Source organism: Vombatus ursinus, unplaced genomic scaffold (assembly GCF_900497805.2).
Source record: "Vombatus ursinus unplaced genomic scaffold, bare-nosed wombat genome assembly UNPS02009205.1, whole genome shotgun sequence".
In the NCBI taxonomy this organism is placed as follows: Eukaryota; Metazoa; Chordata; class Mammalia; order Diprotodontia; family Vombatidae; genus Vombatus; species Vombatus ursinus.
In genome coordinates, this window is record NW_020948983.1 from 25,576,852 (window position 1) to 25,596,033 (window position 19,182).

The window sequence follows — 19,182 nt, forward strand, 5'->3', positions numbered from 1 at the left end:
GTATATGTGTTGAGGGGAAGGGGAAAGGAGAGGGGAAGAGATGAACAGTCTGAGGAGTGCCAACAAAAAAGCAGACATATGGTGTGATTTGTATAACTTACCTTTCCACTAAAAAATCTGGCTTCACTGCACACCAGAGGTATCAGAAATGGGGCCACTGGCAGCAAAAACACTCCCAAGCATGGAAACCAGATTAAAATGTAATTGGGAAATATTTAACAAAATAAATAAAAATTCTATAGAACATGGATAATATTATATTTTAAAACTAAGTGAATATATGGCCTCCAGGGATCCTTACGTAAGGATTAGTTGTCCCATTTCTATTTGAGTTTAAAACCACTGCAACACATTATAGAATTATAATGACTAATTTTGGTCTTAGAGAAGAGATGAGGAAATGTATCATACTCTTTCCTTGAAAAGATGGGGCAGGGGGGTAGGCTATGAGTGTAACATGTTGCGTTCACTCTCCTAGGATCTTTCTTTTGGTTAGTTTTGCTGAACGCTTGATCTTTGGTACAATGGAATGTCCATTGAGTGGGTGGGGTTATCTGGGAATGAATATTATTTTAAAATAAAAGTCATCAATAAAACATTAATTTATAAAATCCTTGGACTCAAAGGAGTTCTACTGTAATGAAAAATGAAAGGAGACACAATCATGATATGAGTTTGAATATTTATTATGCAACCATTATTCCAAACTATAACAGGGTAATTCTCTTGTAACCTACCATTTTTAGAACAATGAAGAAATTTGAAGACTTCTTCAAATGGGTTCATGTACTATGGTCCAGGGGAAACTTTCAAATGTCTATTCATCTGTCTGGATGTGTGTGACACAAAATTTAATATAACTCTTCATTTCTGAAAATGACTTCTAATAGTGCCTTTATAATAAATAAATAGAAAATATATCTTTCTCCTTGTGACATCTATAAGAAATGTTTACATACAAAAATTATACATCTACTTCCGAAAAAGGACCAGCTATTTCGGGCAACATGAAAGAGACAAGGGTTTTAGAAAATTTGTTTGAAGGAAACAAAGCAAAAATCTAATATGTTGTAAGTCTAATACCTTACCAATGGAGATGGAAGGGGGAGGCCCTTTCTAGGAAATTAGGAATAAAATATGAGTACTCTGAAGAAGATGCCCAGATATCTGGTCTTTATGAGTCATTTGTGCTAGTTTAGACAAACAAACAAATGCGCAGATCATCCACTAGTTAGTTACCTAGGTGCTACATACACGCAACTCACTGTATTCCCAAACATCTATTCTCGAAAAGACTGATATATGCTTTATGAAGCTATTTTAAAATTTCTGGCTGCCTAATAGGGATCACATCCCAAGGGATTCACAGTGGGAGACCCTTTTTAAAAAAATCTGGAAGACAAAGAAAGTGAAATTGTGAAGGAATAACAAAAGTCCAATGCTTCTAAATGGGGTTTGGCCACCCTTTCTCTTCCGCCTCCTCCTCAAAAAAATAGTTTCAAAGACATGTAAGACTTTACCCTGAGAACTTGGTATTGTTAAGAAAGAAGCAGCCATGCATATGACTACTTCTTACTGGGTTAAAATGAACTAGTGGGTTGTAGTAATGGTTGAGATTTGCTTGTGTGACCCCAAATGGTTGACATATTCTTGGGGAGGTGACTCACTACTGTAGTCTAAGAAGTACAATTTATACAAAGATGTGACTAGCTGTCTTTGAAAGGAGTAGAGTGTGGTTTGGAGGGGGAGGCAAAAAGCCCAAATCATATCAAGATTTAGGGAAAAAGAAGAATATTGAGAGTTCTTGTGCCCACACATACAGAACTTAGTGATAAGGACAGTTTCACCCACAGTTGAGCCTTTCCTTCAAGAGGCTCATTCCAAGATTTTTTTTAATAAAGAAAGCAATTAGGATGAGAAGTGGGAGGAAGGCCAGCAGGGGGAGACAACAGGCATATTTAAGACATGGCCTACCAGTCCTTTGAAATCCCTAGGCATAACCGAATGGCTTAGAGATATGTTTGGTCCCAGAGGAATGCCCTAAAGCAGAGGTGTCAAAATCACGGCCCCAGCCTAGAGCCTGGCCCAAACCAGATTAAAATATAATTGGGAAATGTTTAACAAAATAAATAAAAATACAACACATGATAGATAATGTTAATTTGTGGTTTTGTAAGTCAACACAGGTGGGCTGGTAAGGACCTTTCTATCTGTATTTGACACAGTTGCCCTAAAGAATCTTTCCTTCTTGAGCCTACATACCCAGAGCCCCTGGAAGCACCAGGTGAATCCCAGAACAGAATATGGCATCTGAAGCAGAGCAGATAAAGAGGAAAGGTAAAAGCCATTTCAGAAACCAAGAACAGTTGTTTGGTATCAGGCTTGGGGATGAAAATGACTGGTGCTTCATCATTGGCCTGGCCTGGTTAGTGTTTGTTTCAAAAAGACATTTTAAATCATTCCACGATTGTTAGGAGGCATTCCAAAGTTCCATGAGAGTGCTCAGGACTAAAGTTTGAGGCAATGTGGTGCAGTGGAGAGGACAGATCTGGATTCTAGTCCCAGCTCTGCCACTAACTAGCTGAGTGACCTTGAATAAGTGACTTCTCCTCTCTGCTACCCCCTCTTTTTTAACCATTTGTAAAATGAGGGGATTGGATTAGACAGTCTTTATAGTCCTTTCTAACTATAAAATTTGAAGCTTCCTATCATACAAAGCATTCAGTAGTTTTACAGGGTGTTTCCCTATTGAATATCCCCGGTGGTAAGAAAGCTAAGGCATCAATGTAGGAAGCCTAAAGCACCATCTCATGGGGTCAGTAGTGGTGGTGAACTTTAGATTCCTGACCTTCAGTGCTCTGGTCAATTACTTACTATGGGCAGACCCAGGGTTATTCTTTACTTACAATGTTCAGCACATATCAAGTGACCTTTCCTGTGGTATGAAGAGCCAGACCAGAGTTCTCCACTAAGAGTGAGTAAATACTAGAGATAAAAGTTTACCCTCCAAAAAATTATCTTCTGCAAACCAGGGGATGAAAACCCCAATTTTAGATTACCAACATGGGCTGATATGGATGATGGGTATTTGAGGGGTTTTTGTAGTGGCCATCAATGCTCTGCCCAACCACTGTTGATATCAGAAAACAGATATCACATTATTATACCCATTTCATACTATTGCAACTCCACCTACTGGTCCTCTGAAAGTTTTTGCTGAGAAAAAAAGAAAAATGCCCTTAGTATCAGGGCTGTTTTTCACATATCCAGTACCCTTGGGCTACTTATTAGAGAACATGAATGATCAGTGGGGTGGATTATCTTAGTCATATGAGCTTTGAGAATTATGACAAAGCTCTTATTGCATTTTCCCATTTGGATTGGGGTTCCCTGCATTAGGTAAAGACTAAAATTGATCTTTGAGGTCAGGGTGATCCAGAACCTCCCTCCTATGCCAAAAAAAAAAAATCCAAAACCCTCATGAGGCATAGATAGGAAGAGAGGGAGAGCACACTGTGTAAAAATGTATAAGAAGGCCACAGTAAAACTACAGTTGTCCCTCAGGGAAGAAAGTATATCCAGCACTAATCAGCATCTTCCAAGGAGTAGTAGCCAGCCGCCTCACCAGATAGGCAGCACCCAGAGTTTCTGTTCCCAGTGGCCCCCTTGGTCTGTTGGTGATAAGACGTGGCTATCATGTGCAGCTTCTGAAAAGGCCACATCTCTAGAGGGCTGGGAAAACCAGTTTGTCTCATCCTCAGGAGGGTCAGTAGTAAAACAGTCTACTCAGGTAGTGATAACAGCAGGATCACAAACACGGACAGAAGGCTGGTCTCACAGCCTCTTCTTCTTCACCACAGGGATGGGCACCACTTCAAAGACTTTGGCTTTGTCTTCAGCAGTGTTCATAGTTACCCACGTTGGCCGGAAGCTGCCTTTGAAACCCACAAAAGCCATTTTTTCTGGAAGGCAATGAATTAGACCCATGAGCAGAGGTAATATCACCTTACAACAACAGATCTTTCTTCTCCTTTAGGCACACACATACTCTATGGCTGAATCCCATCTGCCTCCAATATAAAGCTATAACCATCTACTTGGCCTTAATCTTGACCTCAGGTCTTAGGGTATTTGTCTGACTTCTTCCCTTTCTGTACTTCTTCAGGCTATTCCTTGGGGCAGTTGCCCTGCTAGTCATACCTAGTTTTTCAATATGGAAAAAAATAATATACATTACTCTGTGTCTACAAGACTCTTTTGTGCTTACTAGAGTTAGTGTTTTAGGAAACACAAAACAAAATTACACCCCAAGATTAAACTAATAGTACATCTACAAGTGTTTTGCAGACGAACAAATTCAATTTTGAAGAAGTGACATATCTGCATTGTCATATAAGCAAATCCAACATACAACTGTAGATGTGGCTTCTGACCCTCAAGAGTAGTGTAGTGGAAAGAGAAATTGGCTTGAATTTGAATGCTAGTTCATACACTTTCACCAAGTGTGGCAACTTGGGGCTCTTAACCACTTCAAATCTATGAGCCTCGGTTTCCTTATCTGTAAAATAGGTAATAGTACTTAATGTGCTTATCTTGAATATTTTTGTAAGAATCTAATGAAAGCCCTTTGCAAACTATGAAATTTTATATAAATGAACCATATTACATTATTGGTAATCTATTTATGAGCTCTAAGTTCCCTTACAGCTCTACAATTCATTGATTTGTGTTCTTTGAAGGTTTGCACAGAGGTCTTTAGGAATTGAGTTTCCTTGCATGAGGCCTGAGGCCAATAAAGACCTCAGGGGCAGTTATCTGAGGTCCCTAGTGAACCATTTTCTTCTTTGGGCATTTTATCACCTTTCCTTAATCTTTTTGGCTTTAAAGTTTTTCGTTGTTAGCAAGGGTTGCATTTTTCTCAATGCATTGTTGTCAGAGACTAAAAGACTCTGGAGGGCAGGTATATAATCTTTGTGTATTCTTTGCAATTTTGCCAGTGACAAGATAATGATAATAGTTTAAACTGCCATAGTACCATGTATTTTTATAAAGTACTTTCCTATATAGAGTACTTTTCCTAAAGTACTTTCCTTATAGAGAGAATATAAAGATCACTTCCATTTTACAGATGAGAAAACCAAGGCCAACAGTCCAGTGCTGAATAGATGGGATTCAAACCTAGGACTCTTTCCACTGTACTACCCTGATCTCAACTCCTGTTTACTCTACTTTGTGCTCAATATTAGCTTGATTAACATTTGATGATTATGAAGATGCTGCTGCCATCTGTAGCATGGAGTACCATTTTATGAGTAAGTCAACTAGACAGCATAGCAAAAATGTTGAGCTACACACTGGCCAGCTCAGACAATAAGAAACAGAGGCAGGGTAGGTGGAATTCACTGTATAAGTAACTCTTTTCTTTATCATAGGTCTGTTTGGTAAGTGAGTAAGTAAATCTGGGGGTTTTCTTTATGGGTCTGATCTTAAGTTAAAATGAAGTTTGTGTGTGTATGTGTTTTGTTAGAAACCTCAATCAAATTGGTTACCTTTTAATCTAAGGTTGTTGTCTGCTCCCATCTTTTCTAGGACTCTAGTCCATTGGCCTCTGGAAACATATTTTCCCTTTGATGCCATCAGCACTATGGAACTAAGAGGAAAGAAAAAATTATTTAGCTGAAAATATTACTGTATTTTTAGTCTTTTTATTATTAGAAAAACAATGAGATAAACTGACATGAGTAGTCATGGAATTGGGAAAGGAAATGAAGAAAGCATGACAAAGATACAAGTTTAACATTATTCTTTGGGACCTGTTTGGGATTTCAAAAGATACAACCTTGCAATAAATCCCATAAAGCTCCCCCACTCATCTGGCCTTGAGACTACATAATGGACTCCACCAAGACTGGAACTCATTCAGCCCTTAGCCTTTTCTGGGCTCTTTCTCAAATAGAACTCTAATCACATGTAGCACACAGATTATAAAACTGATGATATTGCAGGCTGTACCTTACAGTCCTAGTCCCTTTTTACACAGGCCTCCATTAACATAGGGCTACATAACAAGTCAAAATCCAAATCTAATTCAGAACAGGGCGAGAAAGGGAGAGAAAAGGGAAAGCAGAAGGAGCTGGAGGATTCTTATATAATCTATTAGACTGTAAAATGTAACAAGAGCTCTATAGCTTGATACCTTTTAACTGTACTGCTCAGTGAATTTATCTAAGAGTTTCTAAGAGCATCCAATAAATACAATAAGTAACACTTCGAGACCAGCGATGACTAGCCATTTATTTCTCCCATTTAAGGTCATCTTTTGAGTCCTTCAAGTCTTCAAAGGAATCTAGCCCCAGCCCAATTGCTTATTTCTCATATAATCTACCTTAGGAAAGAGATGAGTGAAATTTCCACTGACATTTCTTAGGCATACAATTAGAAAGGAATAAATGGGAAAGGAGAAGAACAGCCATTCAGGGCATAGTCCAGAAGGTTGAGGTGGATGGTTCAGCAGTGCACAGCCCTATCCCTTGGTTTGCCTTCTTCCCCCATAGCAGGAAGGGGTGTTTCTCTTCCATTCTAAGGCTTTAATTATTCTAACAGGGAGTCCTGTACCTTTGTCAAATTTCCAGAAACAGTAGTCTGCTTTTCATAATTCAATTATTTTCTTATAGTCTGACTTCCATCACCACCATTCTAGTGAAATAACTCTCACCATGGTCATCAATGACCTCCTACTTACTAAACCTATAGAATTTTTGCATTCCTCATTCTTTTTTATCTTTTTTTCCCCAAGCATCTGACACTGTTAACTATTCCTTATACCCTTTCTCTCTTTTTGTTTCTTTATCCTAACAGTTAGGAGGCTATCATAAGAGTCCAAGTGAGAATAATGAAGGTCTGAACTAGGGTCGTAACAATGAGGAGATGTAAAAAATGTTTATTAAGTAAAATCAACAAGACTGTAGCTGACTGGATACAGAAAGTTAGGAACAGGGAAGAGTCAAAGATGATGCCCAGGTTTCATGCTGGGGTGAATGGTGACATCAACAGATAAAGAGAAGTTAAATGGAGGGACAGGTTTGAAGTGTTGATGGGACATCCAGTTGGAGCTGTCCAGCAGATATTTGTGAAGAGAGATTTGGGAGCCCTCTCCATGGGAGTGATTAGTGAAGCTCTAGAAGTGGATACAATTTGGGGGGAAGATACCATCTGGACAGAAGAGAAGAGGGCCAAGGATGGAACTTTGCAATTCACCCACACTTAGAGAGTAGAAGGAAGCAGAAGAACTAGTGAAAAGGGCCAAGGAAAAGTGGTAGAAAACAAAAGTATAGGGAGAGACCAGAGTCAAAGAAACCTACACTGCCCTTCCACTCACGGTCTCCCAGTTCTAAACCAGTACTTCTATTGCTATAGAAAGAGTGTGACAATTAGGTGCACTCTGGCTCCACTCATTGTCCCTGAAACTGGAACTCCCCAAATCGAAACTCTTTTGCCTGGCCATCCTTCTCCTAATGTGTTATTTCTTCCTAGTAGGTAGTGAGCATACCAAAATGGATAGAAAGCTCATCTCAAAGTCAGGAAGATTTAGGTTCAAGTTCTGCCTTTGATACGTACTGGCTCTGTGACCCTACACAAGTCAGTGCCCTAGGTAACTCCCTAAGACCATTAAGTTGCAAAGAAGGTGCCAACCTGCTTCGGTAAGAGTTTCTTCACCTGGGAAGTAACAGATTCAGTCACTATCCTATCACTATCTCCTTACCAGAATCTATGATCCATGAAGGCTAGAAATGTCTCACTTTTTAAATTTGTATCTCTACTACCTTTTACAGTGCCAGGAATATAGTAGGTGCTTAATAAAGGCTTATTCATTCATTCATACCACTCCTTACTCCCCATTATTACAATAATAGACTTAAATATAGATAATGGATCCCTTCTGAGAGGGTCAGAATACCTCATGTGAATTAAATGCAATTCTCTCATAAGGCCTCACTAACATGGAAAGATTACCTCCTCTTCTGCAAAGAGGAGAAAACTACACCATCACTCCTGCTCTGTAAAATTCTTAGTTGCTTTCACGGCTCCTTCTGGGACTACAAAGTTGGAAAGATCATATTAAAGTCCAATGCTTTCATCTAAAAGTTGGGAAAACTGAGGCCCAGAGAGGTTAATCAATTGATATACCCCCAAGTTCAAATAGGTACTAAAAAATAGAATTGGCTTTCGAACCTGGACCTTCCAGTGTTTTTCCTATGCACTGTGGTGCTGAATCTGAGTAGAGTGAAACATGGACTCTGGATCAAGAAACAAATAAAGCACAATATTCCAAGATGGTTCAAGTTTTCATTTGTACATTTCCTGTGGTCAGTGCATTGTAGCTCATTCTGGCTCTGCTAGCTAGCTTTCACTTGTTAGTTTTGTAACTTCCTTTGGGCAAGTCTTAAACTTTCAGAGCCTCAGTTTACCCACATATTAAATGAGGATAATAATACTTGTATTATTTGCCACAGAGAATAAACTGAGATAATTTATGCAAAGTGTTTTGTAACTCATAAATTGCTAAATAAATGCCAGAGATCACAACTAACCACTACTATTTCTACAACTACTGTTAGAATTGCTACTATTGTCTTCCAAGTTGATATTAATGAAACTCATGGTCAAATCTCTCCCTTATGGGGAAGAGACCAAAAGAGAGCATTGGAAGGGAAAATTTTCAAGGCTTAAAAAGAGGCACTTTGGGGCAGAGTTCCTCAGAAGGGCTGAAATAAACAATAAGAATATTCCAGTTGGTCCCATCTCTGGCCAGATCAGAGTTACCTTAGGGATAACAACTGTGTTCTTTGTAAAGAACATCCATTTGTATGCTTGTGTGATTTGTTTTGTTTTGTTAATTTTCATAGAAAAATCCTTGGGAAAAATTCCAATCTCCTCCTGGTTCAGCTAAGGGTGAACCAGAGTCCACCCATACGTAGGCCAAGAGAGCCAGGGAGAAGCATCCCAGGGCCCCTCAAGGCTGGCTATGGTGGTGTAGTGGCCACCTTGGTTGCTGGGAAGGAAGACAGGGAGCTGGTTCTGTAACATAGAGATAACTATGGAGAGGGATAATTATACGGTCAGCTGTGATTACTGATCTTTCTGCGCAAGTGTGCTATCAACCATATGCTTCAAGGAGAGATGATTGTAAGACTTCCCTTAGCTCTCTCTCTGTCACACACATTATAGTAACACATGTTGAACACATACTGAGGGGATAAACTTAGGTTTTGTATCTCATAACCTCTCTCTGAGGTGCAGAGGGTTAGAGTCAAGTGTGGGCTGGACTAGACTGTTTGTGAATTCTCTTCCAACTCAGAGAATCTGGAATTACTGCTGCCATTTTGAATATGGGGAAACTGAGGCACAAAGAGGCTAAAGAATGAGGAACAAGTATGTTGGCACACTGTAAATGTAGAGTTGCCTGGGATTGCTCAATAGTAACTTTGGATTTGGGTTGTTATTCCTGAGAGGGATTTCCTCATACATTTCCCCTTTTTTTTAATAAAAGAAAAGGAAAAAAATGCTGCTTCTTTTTCTTCCCCCTTGGCTAAGCTTTTCCTATCAAGAAAACTTCTAAAAGAAACAATAACTGCTATACAATCCAGATGGAGATTTTGGGAAGTTTGCATAGTCAACTTGGTTAGATTATAGGACCAGGGGCCTGGTCCTGGTCCAGGGAAATAGCAATGCTTTTTTCTCTCTCCTCTCTTCCTGCCCCCCACCCCCTACATCCAACCACTAGAGTGGACACTCCCTCTTCCTGACAGGCCCTAATTGCCTGACATTTGTCTGCCCTATAAAAATGGCATCTCTCCATCTCTCTGCTCCACTTCAATATGCACATAGCCAGCGGCCAGGAAGAAGGCAGAGGATCCTGGGAAGGTGCCAGAGCAGGGCTACAGAGACAGGAGGAGTGCTGCCCTGGGGATGGGGGTAGAGGGGGTGATGGTAGAATGTGGGGGTGAGGGATGTCTCATGATTTTCCTGGTCAGAATGATTTGGCAAAGGGGAAAAGAGATGGGAACGAAAGGGTATAAAATGGGGTGGTTGTGTGATCTAAACACCCAGCTTGCCAGCACTGAGTCTTACATGGAATGACAGGTTAGAATGGTTTCTCATTCTGAGACCTTTGGTCTCATAAGCACTTCTTTCTAAAATAGTGGGCCTCCTCTTTCTCTTTTGTGGCAAGGAGCTGTACCGATCCTCACCTGAAGCCTCATGATAGATAATAATAATAATGATAATAATAATAATAACTCACATTTTATAGTGCCTACTATGTGCCAGGCACTGCGTTAAGTGCTTTACAACTATTATCTCAATTGATCTTTGTAACAACCCAGGGAGATAGATGCTATTATTATCTCTGTTTTACAGATGAGGAAACTGAGACAGAGATTTAGAGATCTGCACAAAGTCACACAGTTTGTATGCATCAGGCCAGGTTTGAACTCAGGTCTTCCTGATTACAGGTTCACTGTTATCTACTGAGCCTCCTGGTGGCTGTTGATGTTATGAACTAAGGGTTTGGGTAAATTGTGACTCCATAGTCACTTCTTCCAATAATCTTTAGGATCCGTGTTTTATTCTTAATTCAGGATTCACAGGTTCAGGATAATTTGCTAAAACTGAGTGATTCCATGATGTAGAATCAGACATAGGAAATATCCTGGTTTAGTAGTTGAGTGAGGGCTTTTTAAGGCACAAGTCTAACCAAGTTACTCTGGTGCTCAAGAAGCTAGAGTAGCTTCCCATTGCCCTCAGAAAATAATGTAAACTCCTTTATTTGGCATTTTAAATGCTTCATTGTCTGGCTGCACTTTATTTTACCAGAATGATTATATCTTTTCCTCTCCATCATTCAGTCATATTGACCAACTTAATCTTCTTTGTGCTTGGCATTCCTGCCTTTCTATTCTTTCTTGAGGCCTTTTCACCCTGGAATACTCCTCTACCACTATGGTTCCCTTTTCCCATTGACAAGTTTCTTCCAGGGCTTCTATTTTAGGAAGGGACTCAGGCTGGTCATCATAGTTTCTGACTTTCTGGCCTCTGCCACCATGATGTCTAAGCTGCTGAAAGTAGCTAGAACTTCTCTTAGAACCTGGGGCCTCCTCACTCTAGAACATCTATCTAATCCTGCAGCCTTCTCACTCTGGAATATCCCTCTGCCACGTAAGATCCCTTCTTTCATTGTTGAGTTCCTTGTGAGGCCTCCATTTTGTGGAGGGTCCCAGACAAATCAAACTTTATTTCCCTCCTGGATCTGCTTCTGACTTTGACAACATGCTGTAGCATAGTACTTTTCCCCCCACAGGTTTGTATGTGTGCGTGTGTATGTGTGAGCACATGTATTGTTTTCCCCTATTGAATGTAAGTTCTTTGAAGACAAGGACTTTTTTTTCTTTTTGCTCATATTTGTATTGCCAGTGCTTAATACAGTGCCCAACACACAGTAAGGGCTTAATAAACACTTGTTGACTTGACTGTCTCCATACTTTTGCATAGACTGTCCGACATGTCTGTAATGCTTTCCCTCCCCACCTCTCATTCTTGGAACCCTTCTCCCTTCAAGGCTTAGGTCAAATACCATCTTCTTCAGAGGTCTTTCTTTGTCATTAGTGTCTCTCCTCCTTCCAATTAACGGGCATTTATTCTGTTATATTGGGTATGTACTTATCTGCTAACACGTATGCCCTTAGTAGAAAGAAAGATCTATGGGGGGCAAGACTGTTTCATTCTTGTATTTGTATGCCAAACACCCACTTCAGCACCTGGCACATAGTAGGTGCTTAAATGCTTATTGATTGACTGATTCTCATTCTTAGCAAGTGGCCTACTTTGCCATAAACAAACTTGTGTTTAGAGTTTCTGAAACCAACCTATGATTTAAAAATAAAGGCAATTGTTCAGGGCACAAACTAGTATCCAAACCAGGCAGTAGAGGATTCCTAAATAAATATCTCAAGTTTGGGCTGTGGTGAGTAGTTTGGTGATAAAAGAGGAGAGGAGGTGAGCTCTTTGGTACTCTAAGCCATATTCTAGAGCAATGGTTGGAGCTTCACAATGTTAAGTACAATCCATGCAGTAAATGAAGTCCATGAAAGAGGCCATCCTGACTTACTTGTCAGGTAGAGCATCCACATAATTGTGGATCTGTGCTGGAATTCCTTGCAGAATGCTGTTTCTGAAACTAACACGTCCCAAAATTTTCCCATGGTTCCCATCAATCACGATCATTTGGATGCCATCTTCAGAGAGAGAAAACTTTCTACCATCAACCTGCAGACCAAAGACAGTAAAGCATGTTGGGTTGAAGAGTTGTGACAATTTAAGCCCATCTGTTTACCTGTAGGAAATCACTCCCATGTGGATTCATGTCACCTTGAGACTGGCCCAGAGTACATGTAATCTTACAGTGTCACTTCAAAAGCAGTTTGCTCTTTTATTCTATATTTATACAAGCTTGAATGTGTCTAATCTTGTCTGATCGAGCAAGCTAAGCAGAGATGGGCCTGGTAATTAATTTGACGGGAGACTGCCTGGGAACACTGGGTACCATAATTATGGGTTGGACTAGATGACCTAGGAGGTTACTTTCATCTCTGAAATTCTGTGACTATTTTAACCTACCTCTGATAGCAGCTTTGTGACCATGTACAAGCCACATATATAAGATGGGGCTAATAATACCAGTATTATCTATTTGGCACGGGTATATGGAATGTTCAAGGAGGACTAGAACCTCTGGGGTGAAGGCTGCTCACCCATGTTTGGTGTCCATTCTATTCACCCAACTTGGAGTCATCTCTGGCTCCAAGAAGCTGTAACATTCAGAGGCCACACTCCAGTAAAACCATCTTGGCCGACAGGCTAAACCAGGTTGAGGGTAACTGACAGGCCTCAAAGCCATTGGGGAGTTAGGGGAATGTCTACACAAAGAATGTGAACACTTTCCAAGGAGGAATGGGTAGATGAGAACAATTTGCTTCAATGCCCATGAAGGTGGCTGAAGCAGGTATTGTGAAGTGCTTAGAGCCTGGTCAGACACCAAAGTCATCTACTGCATTCTGGGCCATTGCCAAGTTATCCTAACTTCTGTCTTGCTGCTGGACTTGGATGACTGAGGAAGAGAACATGAGGCTTATGACTTTGCACAACTCTTCCTTCCTTAAATCCAATTCCTGAACAAGTCAAGACATTACCTTGTGATGTCACTGGTCCTCTTTGAAAACAGAAGATGAGCAACATTGGCAGGGTTTTTGTAAGGTTCAAAGGAGATAATACATATAGCTCTCTAAAGAGAGAGAGCTTTGCAAACTTTAAAGCACTAGATAAACATCAGTTATTTATCATTCTTACTCTTGTAACCTCATTTTAATTAACTTTTTTCAATGGCATTCAGATGGAAACAATCTTGACAAGTTATTATCCTGCTATAATAATAATAATAACTAGGATTTATGTAGTGCTTTAAGGTTTTTTTAAAGCACTTTGCAAATTTTTTTTTTATCCTCATGACAACCCTGGGAATAAGGTGCTATTATTATCCCAATTTTACAGATGAGGAAATTGAGGCAGACAGAGGTTAATTGACTTGCTCAGGGTCAAACAGTTAAAAAGTAACTGAGGCTGCATTTGAACTCGTCTTCTTGACTCTAATTCTAGGGCTAAATCCACTGCACCATCCAGTTTATATTTAATGTTCAGCAGACTAATGAACTGGTAGATAAACTGACTGCTTTTTATAATTTAATAAAAGCACAAGGATATAAAATAACCTTTTGTAGGTCCATTAAAAGTATTTTTGGGTCAACTACAAGAACAGGACAATTGGCGTGACATATATTTCATCTATTTTAAAAGCTTTTCATTCCGCAGAGTTTGGAGATGGTTCGTATTGATTATGACAATATCAACTAGGACATATCTTTAAAAATTTTTTGATCATTGTTATATTCAGGAGACTGCAGACAATAATTTTGTCTATGAAAATGTCCCAGTTTCAATATAATTTATTCGGTAAATTCTCAAGGATAATTCAGGGTCTGTATTTGTCATATAGTCACTTGTCATCTGTCAGTACTTGAATAAGAACAAGTTTATTGTTATTATTGTTATGATGTTATTGCTATGATTATGATGACTTGGGATTTCTTTGATGTAGAAAACTCAAAAATGCTGAATTTGGAGACAAGAAAATAGGTTCACCTTGGGTCTGCCACTTACAGTCTGTGTAACATTGGGCAAATCACTTAACCCTTCTGGGCTTCAGATCTCTCATCTGTAAAACGAAGGACTTGAACTGTATGACTTTTAATATCCCTTTCAACTCCAAATCTATAATCTTCTTATCATTACTAGGATTTATTAGTTATATGGAGTTAATAAGGACATAGTTAGAAGAATCACTTACTTCAATGTATGCAAAGTCATTCAGAAGATGAAAGAATCTGCTTTTAGAGGTTTCTATCTTTACCTCCAGAAAGTGGTCCTTTGTTTTCTAGGGAAAAAACAAACAAAACAAAACAAAACAAAACATATAGCTGTTAGCTGACATGATTTGACATGCAGTAGGTCTCAGTCTTTGGAACTATGAGCTGTGATATAAGTTCCGTTAGCCTTATCAGTGGTCATGAGATAAGACTTATTGGGTTAAGCAAGTTGAGGGGGTTGTTAGTAAGCACATTGTGACTAAAGTAATTTGCAGACTAGCTGAAGAAGGGAGGACACACTGAGTTATCTCATCTGTTCCTTACCAGCTCAGCACCAAGAAGTTTCTTTGGCATTGGTACATCCACGACCACTTTCTCTGCATACTTTGGATAAGCTCTGGCTTCACAATCACTAATGCCAGAGTTCTTTGGGATCAATGCTTTAATCTTGATTCTCTCACAGCCTCTCACAGAGCAAAAGGCAAACTTCTCTCTGTCATTCTGAGCTTTCAGTTTCAGGAAAAGCAGCCTGAAGAAAGCAAGTAGAATTGGGACATTTTACATTGACATTTAGATACAGACTTTAGCCACAGATGGATAGGCCCAGTTCGGACCCAATTCATTTAAACAATTCAACAAAGTCTGAAGAACCCCTAAAGTTTCATCATTTCCTATGTTCCCTGAAATCCTTATAGACAACACAATGTAGCACAACCCTGAAAATAAATGGAACTCAATTATCCACTGTTTGTCTACAATGGTGCCCCGGTTCCAGTGTAGTTTATTTGATGAATTCTCAAGGGTTTTTCAGGATCTGTTATTCCTATCATCTGTCAGTACAGAGACAATATCAAGTTTATTGTTATGATTATGATAATGTCTAGGCTTGTGATTTCATTGATCTGAACTGAACCAACTGAAGTTGCTGGGTTAACCACAGCAGAATTTCATCACACAATCTTCTGTGAAAAGCAGTATGGCATAGTTAATTGAGAGGCATGAATTGCCTTAGAGGCAGGAATACCTTGGTTCAAGCCCCATCTTTGACACATATTGACAAGCTGGCCAAGTCACTTCACCTTGCAGCTCCCCAGGCAACTCTCTAAGATTTTAAGTTACCCTATAAGTTATAAGGTCCCAATTCATATTGGTAGAGGAAATCTCTCTCTCTAGAAAAAAAATAAAATCCTTGTTGCATTATACTCAGAAAACATACAAGTAGTAAAGACAGCAATGAGGCATGACATAGAAGAATTGGAGAGAAGAGTTGGGAAAGCCTGAGAAAAGGGGGTTGATGGTTATGATTGTCTTTAAGTAAGTGAAGGGTTGTCCCATGGAAGAACATTTAGACTTCTTCTGCTTGGTCCCATAGTATAGAATTAGGAGCAATAAGAGGTTAGAGGGGAACATATCTGAGCTCAATGTAAAGAAAAACTTTCTAACATTTAGAGATATCCACAAATAGAATGAATTGCCTTAGAAGGTAGTTGTGTCCTCACCACTGAGGCCTTTTGTTCCTCCCTAGACCTGTAATTTCTTTGGTGTAGGGAACTCCATGTGAAAGTGGCTCTACCAATGCAGATCAGGACAATTCATCTGTAACTTATAAAGTGGCCTGGTGCCCTAAAAACTAAATATCTTCACACAGGTGACTACCTGTCAGGGATAGTGTAGAGGAGATTTTTGTTCAAGTGGCAGTTAGACTAGATGAACTTTGCGGTCACAAGGTCTCGGATTTTAAGCTGACAGGGACAATTTAGTTCAAACCTTTCATTCACAAAAGAAGGAGGTAAGACCTAGAGGGAGTCTGAAGTGATTGGCCCAAACTCATATGGGTACTAAGCAGGGGTGTGTTGATAAATGTTTAATAGCCAGCTCTCCAAAAATTGTGTGACACATTAGTTTAATATGCATTATTAATATTTTCTCCCTCATGCTTTTGAGCCTAGACAATCAACAAAATAATAAATTGAGTCCTGATTTGTAGCATTTGCTCAAGTTAGTGAAGGAATGTTACTCAGGGGTGTGCTGGAGCCAGCTCTTACTGGCTTAGGAGAGCCGATTGTTAAATTTTCAGTAAGAACAATTATACCTTGCATATCCCAAATGCTTTAAGAAATGTGCTTCTGGAGGTCTTCAAACACACCTAACTTCTAGTGTTCTGTCCTGTTCCTTAATTACCTGTTAACATTGAGACTGAATATTTTACTGAATGAGCTGACACTGAGGCAGGAAACAAAGGAAGGATTTTATTAAGGAAAGTGTGCCAGAAGTGAGGAACCTGCGGCCTTGAGGACATATGTGGCCTTCTAGGTCCTCAAGTGTGGCCTTCCAATTAAAGGGCTGCACTTGAGGGCCTAGAGGGCCACATGTGTCCTCGAGGCCTGGAGACCCATGGGGCAGTCAACCCTAACATTTTCTTGCTCTGTTTATTATTCACTCCCAATTTGGAAAAACATCAGAGTATTTTTTTTTTAATGATGTTGGAGAAGGTCATGCAGGATTCAGCAGCCCTAAAAGTGTATTATGTGAATGGGACAGTATATAGAAGAGGTGGCAGCATCTCATACTGTTAATCCAGTTAATTGATGTTCCTACAACTGAAAACAGGTGGGGCTGATTTTCCCCTGCTTTCACTACAGGAAACCTTCTAATAACTTCTTTGGCACAACTCAGTTGACACAATTGAGAAATATTTGAAAAAAATAACAATGCTTTGATTTCTCTAGTGTAGCTACTTGCTCTGACATAAAAGAGGGATCATCCTGACCTAAAGTCATGGAAACGAGTGATTTTCTTAAAAAAATGCAAAAGAACAGAAGGTACCAGGCTTGAGGAACCAAAAAATTCAATTACTTGGTGACCCATCTGTGACTTCAAGGAATCATAAGCATGGTTAAAATTACCAGCAAAGTTTCTTTCCTCTCTCCCTATATAGGGAAGGGCAGTAATAAAAGGTCGTTTGGTTGTGTTTTCTAAAAGGATCAAGGAGTCTCAATTCAAACTCCACTTTTTCACCAGAGACCCTGAGTATTCCCAAATGTTCCAAGGAGATAATTGTCCCATACCACTCAACGAAGAGCCAATACTCGCTAGTGATTAGGGGTACTCCTGAGTGGACAACATTCTTGGGGTTGGAGAGGTATGGTTCAAACTGGGAGCAAAAAAGCATAAACTGAAAATCTAAGTTGGGTTCATACCAGTTTACATAATGCAATTGGATGTAATTCAATTTAACTCAATTCAATAAGCTTACTATTTGCCCAACATTTTGCTAGGTGCTTACTATAAGAAGAATGACTCAGTTCCTGCCCTTAGGGAGGCTACTTTCTACTAATTGAGCAGAAATACCAAGTTGTCAGTCAGAGATTCAGAGCTAGGGGAATTGATAGAAAACTTGGAAGTCAAAATATAACAAGTATCAGAGAGATGTTTTGTTTGTATGTTTGTATGACTCAACATGATTCCCCAATGTTTCTATGTTTTTGTTGGGTTGCTTGTTTGACCTATTTCAGGTATCAGTGAGGTTATGAGTAGGGGTATGGCAAATTTCTTTCTGATTCAGCCATCCCCATCTCCAGCTATAGGCACACGCATTACAACCTATACACGTTAATTAGCATCTACTACAATCAGCCAAGTCTTTTGCCCTGAGGTCTGCCAGCAGAACTAAACAATATTCAGGTGTGATAGAGTCAGGATTAAGTCTTAGGTGGGAACATAGGGGGGGAAAAGGTCATGAGATCATTGTTCGAGAGCCAGAAGGGACATCAGAGACCCCTTCAGTTTACATTGTGAAAACTGAGACCTAGGGTCTCGGGTTAAGTGACTGCACGAGGTCACATAGCTAGCAATTATCAGAGACAGGATATGAAATTAAGTCCTCTGACTCCAAAATTTTTGTTGTTGTTGAGTCATTTCAGTCATGTCTGACTCTCTGTGACCCCATTTGCAGTTTTCTTGGCAAAGATACTGGGGTTATTTGCCGTTTTCTTCTCTAGCTCATTTTATAGATGAAGAAACTGAGGCAAACAGGGTTAAGTGACTTGACCGGGGTCATACAGCTAGTAAGTATATGAGGCTGCATTTGAACTCAAGTCTTCCTGACTCCAGGCCTGGTGCTCTATCCACCGCACCATCTAGCTGCCCTGACTCCAAAATTAGTGGTGAAGAAAAAGAATATAAGAATATGAGAAAGGGGGAAAGAGGAGAGAACAGATGGAAGAAAGAGGGCAGAAGGGAGGGAAGGAGGAAAAGAGGGAGGGAGAGAGAGAGGAGGGAAAATGCACACAGTGGCAAAACAAAATTTTTCAATCTTTTCAAAGGGGGTAGCACCCCTGGGTGTGGTGATTATACAACTATAACCACTACTTCTGGGGAGGCTGAGGCATGTGGACCACTTGAGTTGAGGAGTTCTGAGCTACAGTATGACTAAAGCCAATCAGGAGACTGCACTAAGTCTAACACCAATATAGTGAGCCTCCAGGGGACAACTGCCTCTCTAAGGAGGTTATATCAGACCCAGTCAGAAACAGGTCGGGTGAAAGCTTTTGTGTGGATCAGCAATGGGATCAGGCCACAAATAGCCACTGTTCTTCCAATCTGGGTGAGATAGGGAGACCGAGTCTCAAAAAAAGAGGGAGCATAGTAGACTTAGAAAGGTTGAATAACTTGTCCATGGTCACCTAGTGATGGATGCAGAATT

At 39.9% G+C, this 19,182-nt stretch overlaps 1 protein-coding gene across 1 annotated transcript in view; it reads right to left on the reverse strand.

Moving 5' to 3' along the window:
* Positions 1-668: 668 nt before the first annotated feature.
* Positions 669-19,182, reverse strand: part of CEMIP (cell migration inducing hyaluronidase 1) — a 241,845-nt gene continuing 223,331 nt past the window's right edge. The window contains exons 25-29 of the mRNA XM_027851800.1: positions 14,802-15,006; positions 14,459-14,545; positions 12,167-12,324; positions 5,550-5,650; positions 669-3,962 (exon numbers count right to left, since the gene is read on the reverse strand). Coding sequence (XP_027707601.1) covers positions 3,835-3,962; positions 5,550-5,650; positions 12,167-12,324; positions 14,459-14,545; positions 14,802-15,006 — 679 coding nt within the window. The 3' untranslated portion in view covers positions 669-3,834. The remainder of the gene's footprint in view (positions 3,963-5,549; positions 5,651-12,166; positions 12,325-14,458; positions 14,546-14,801; positions 15,007-19,182) is intronic.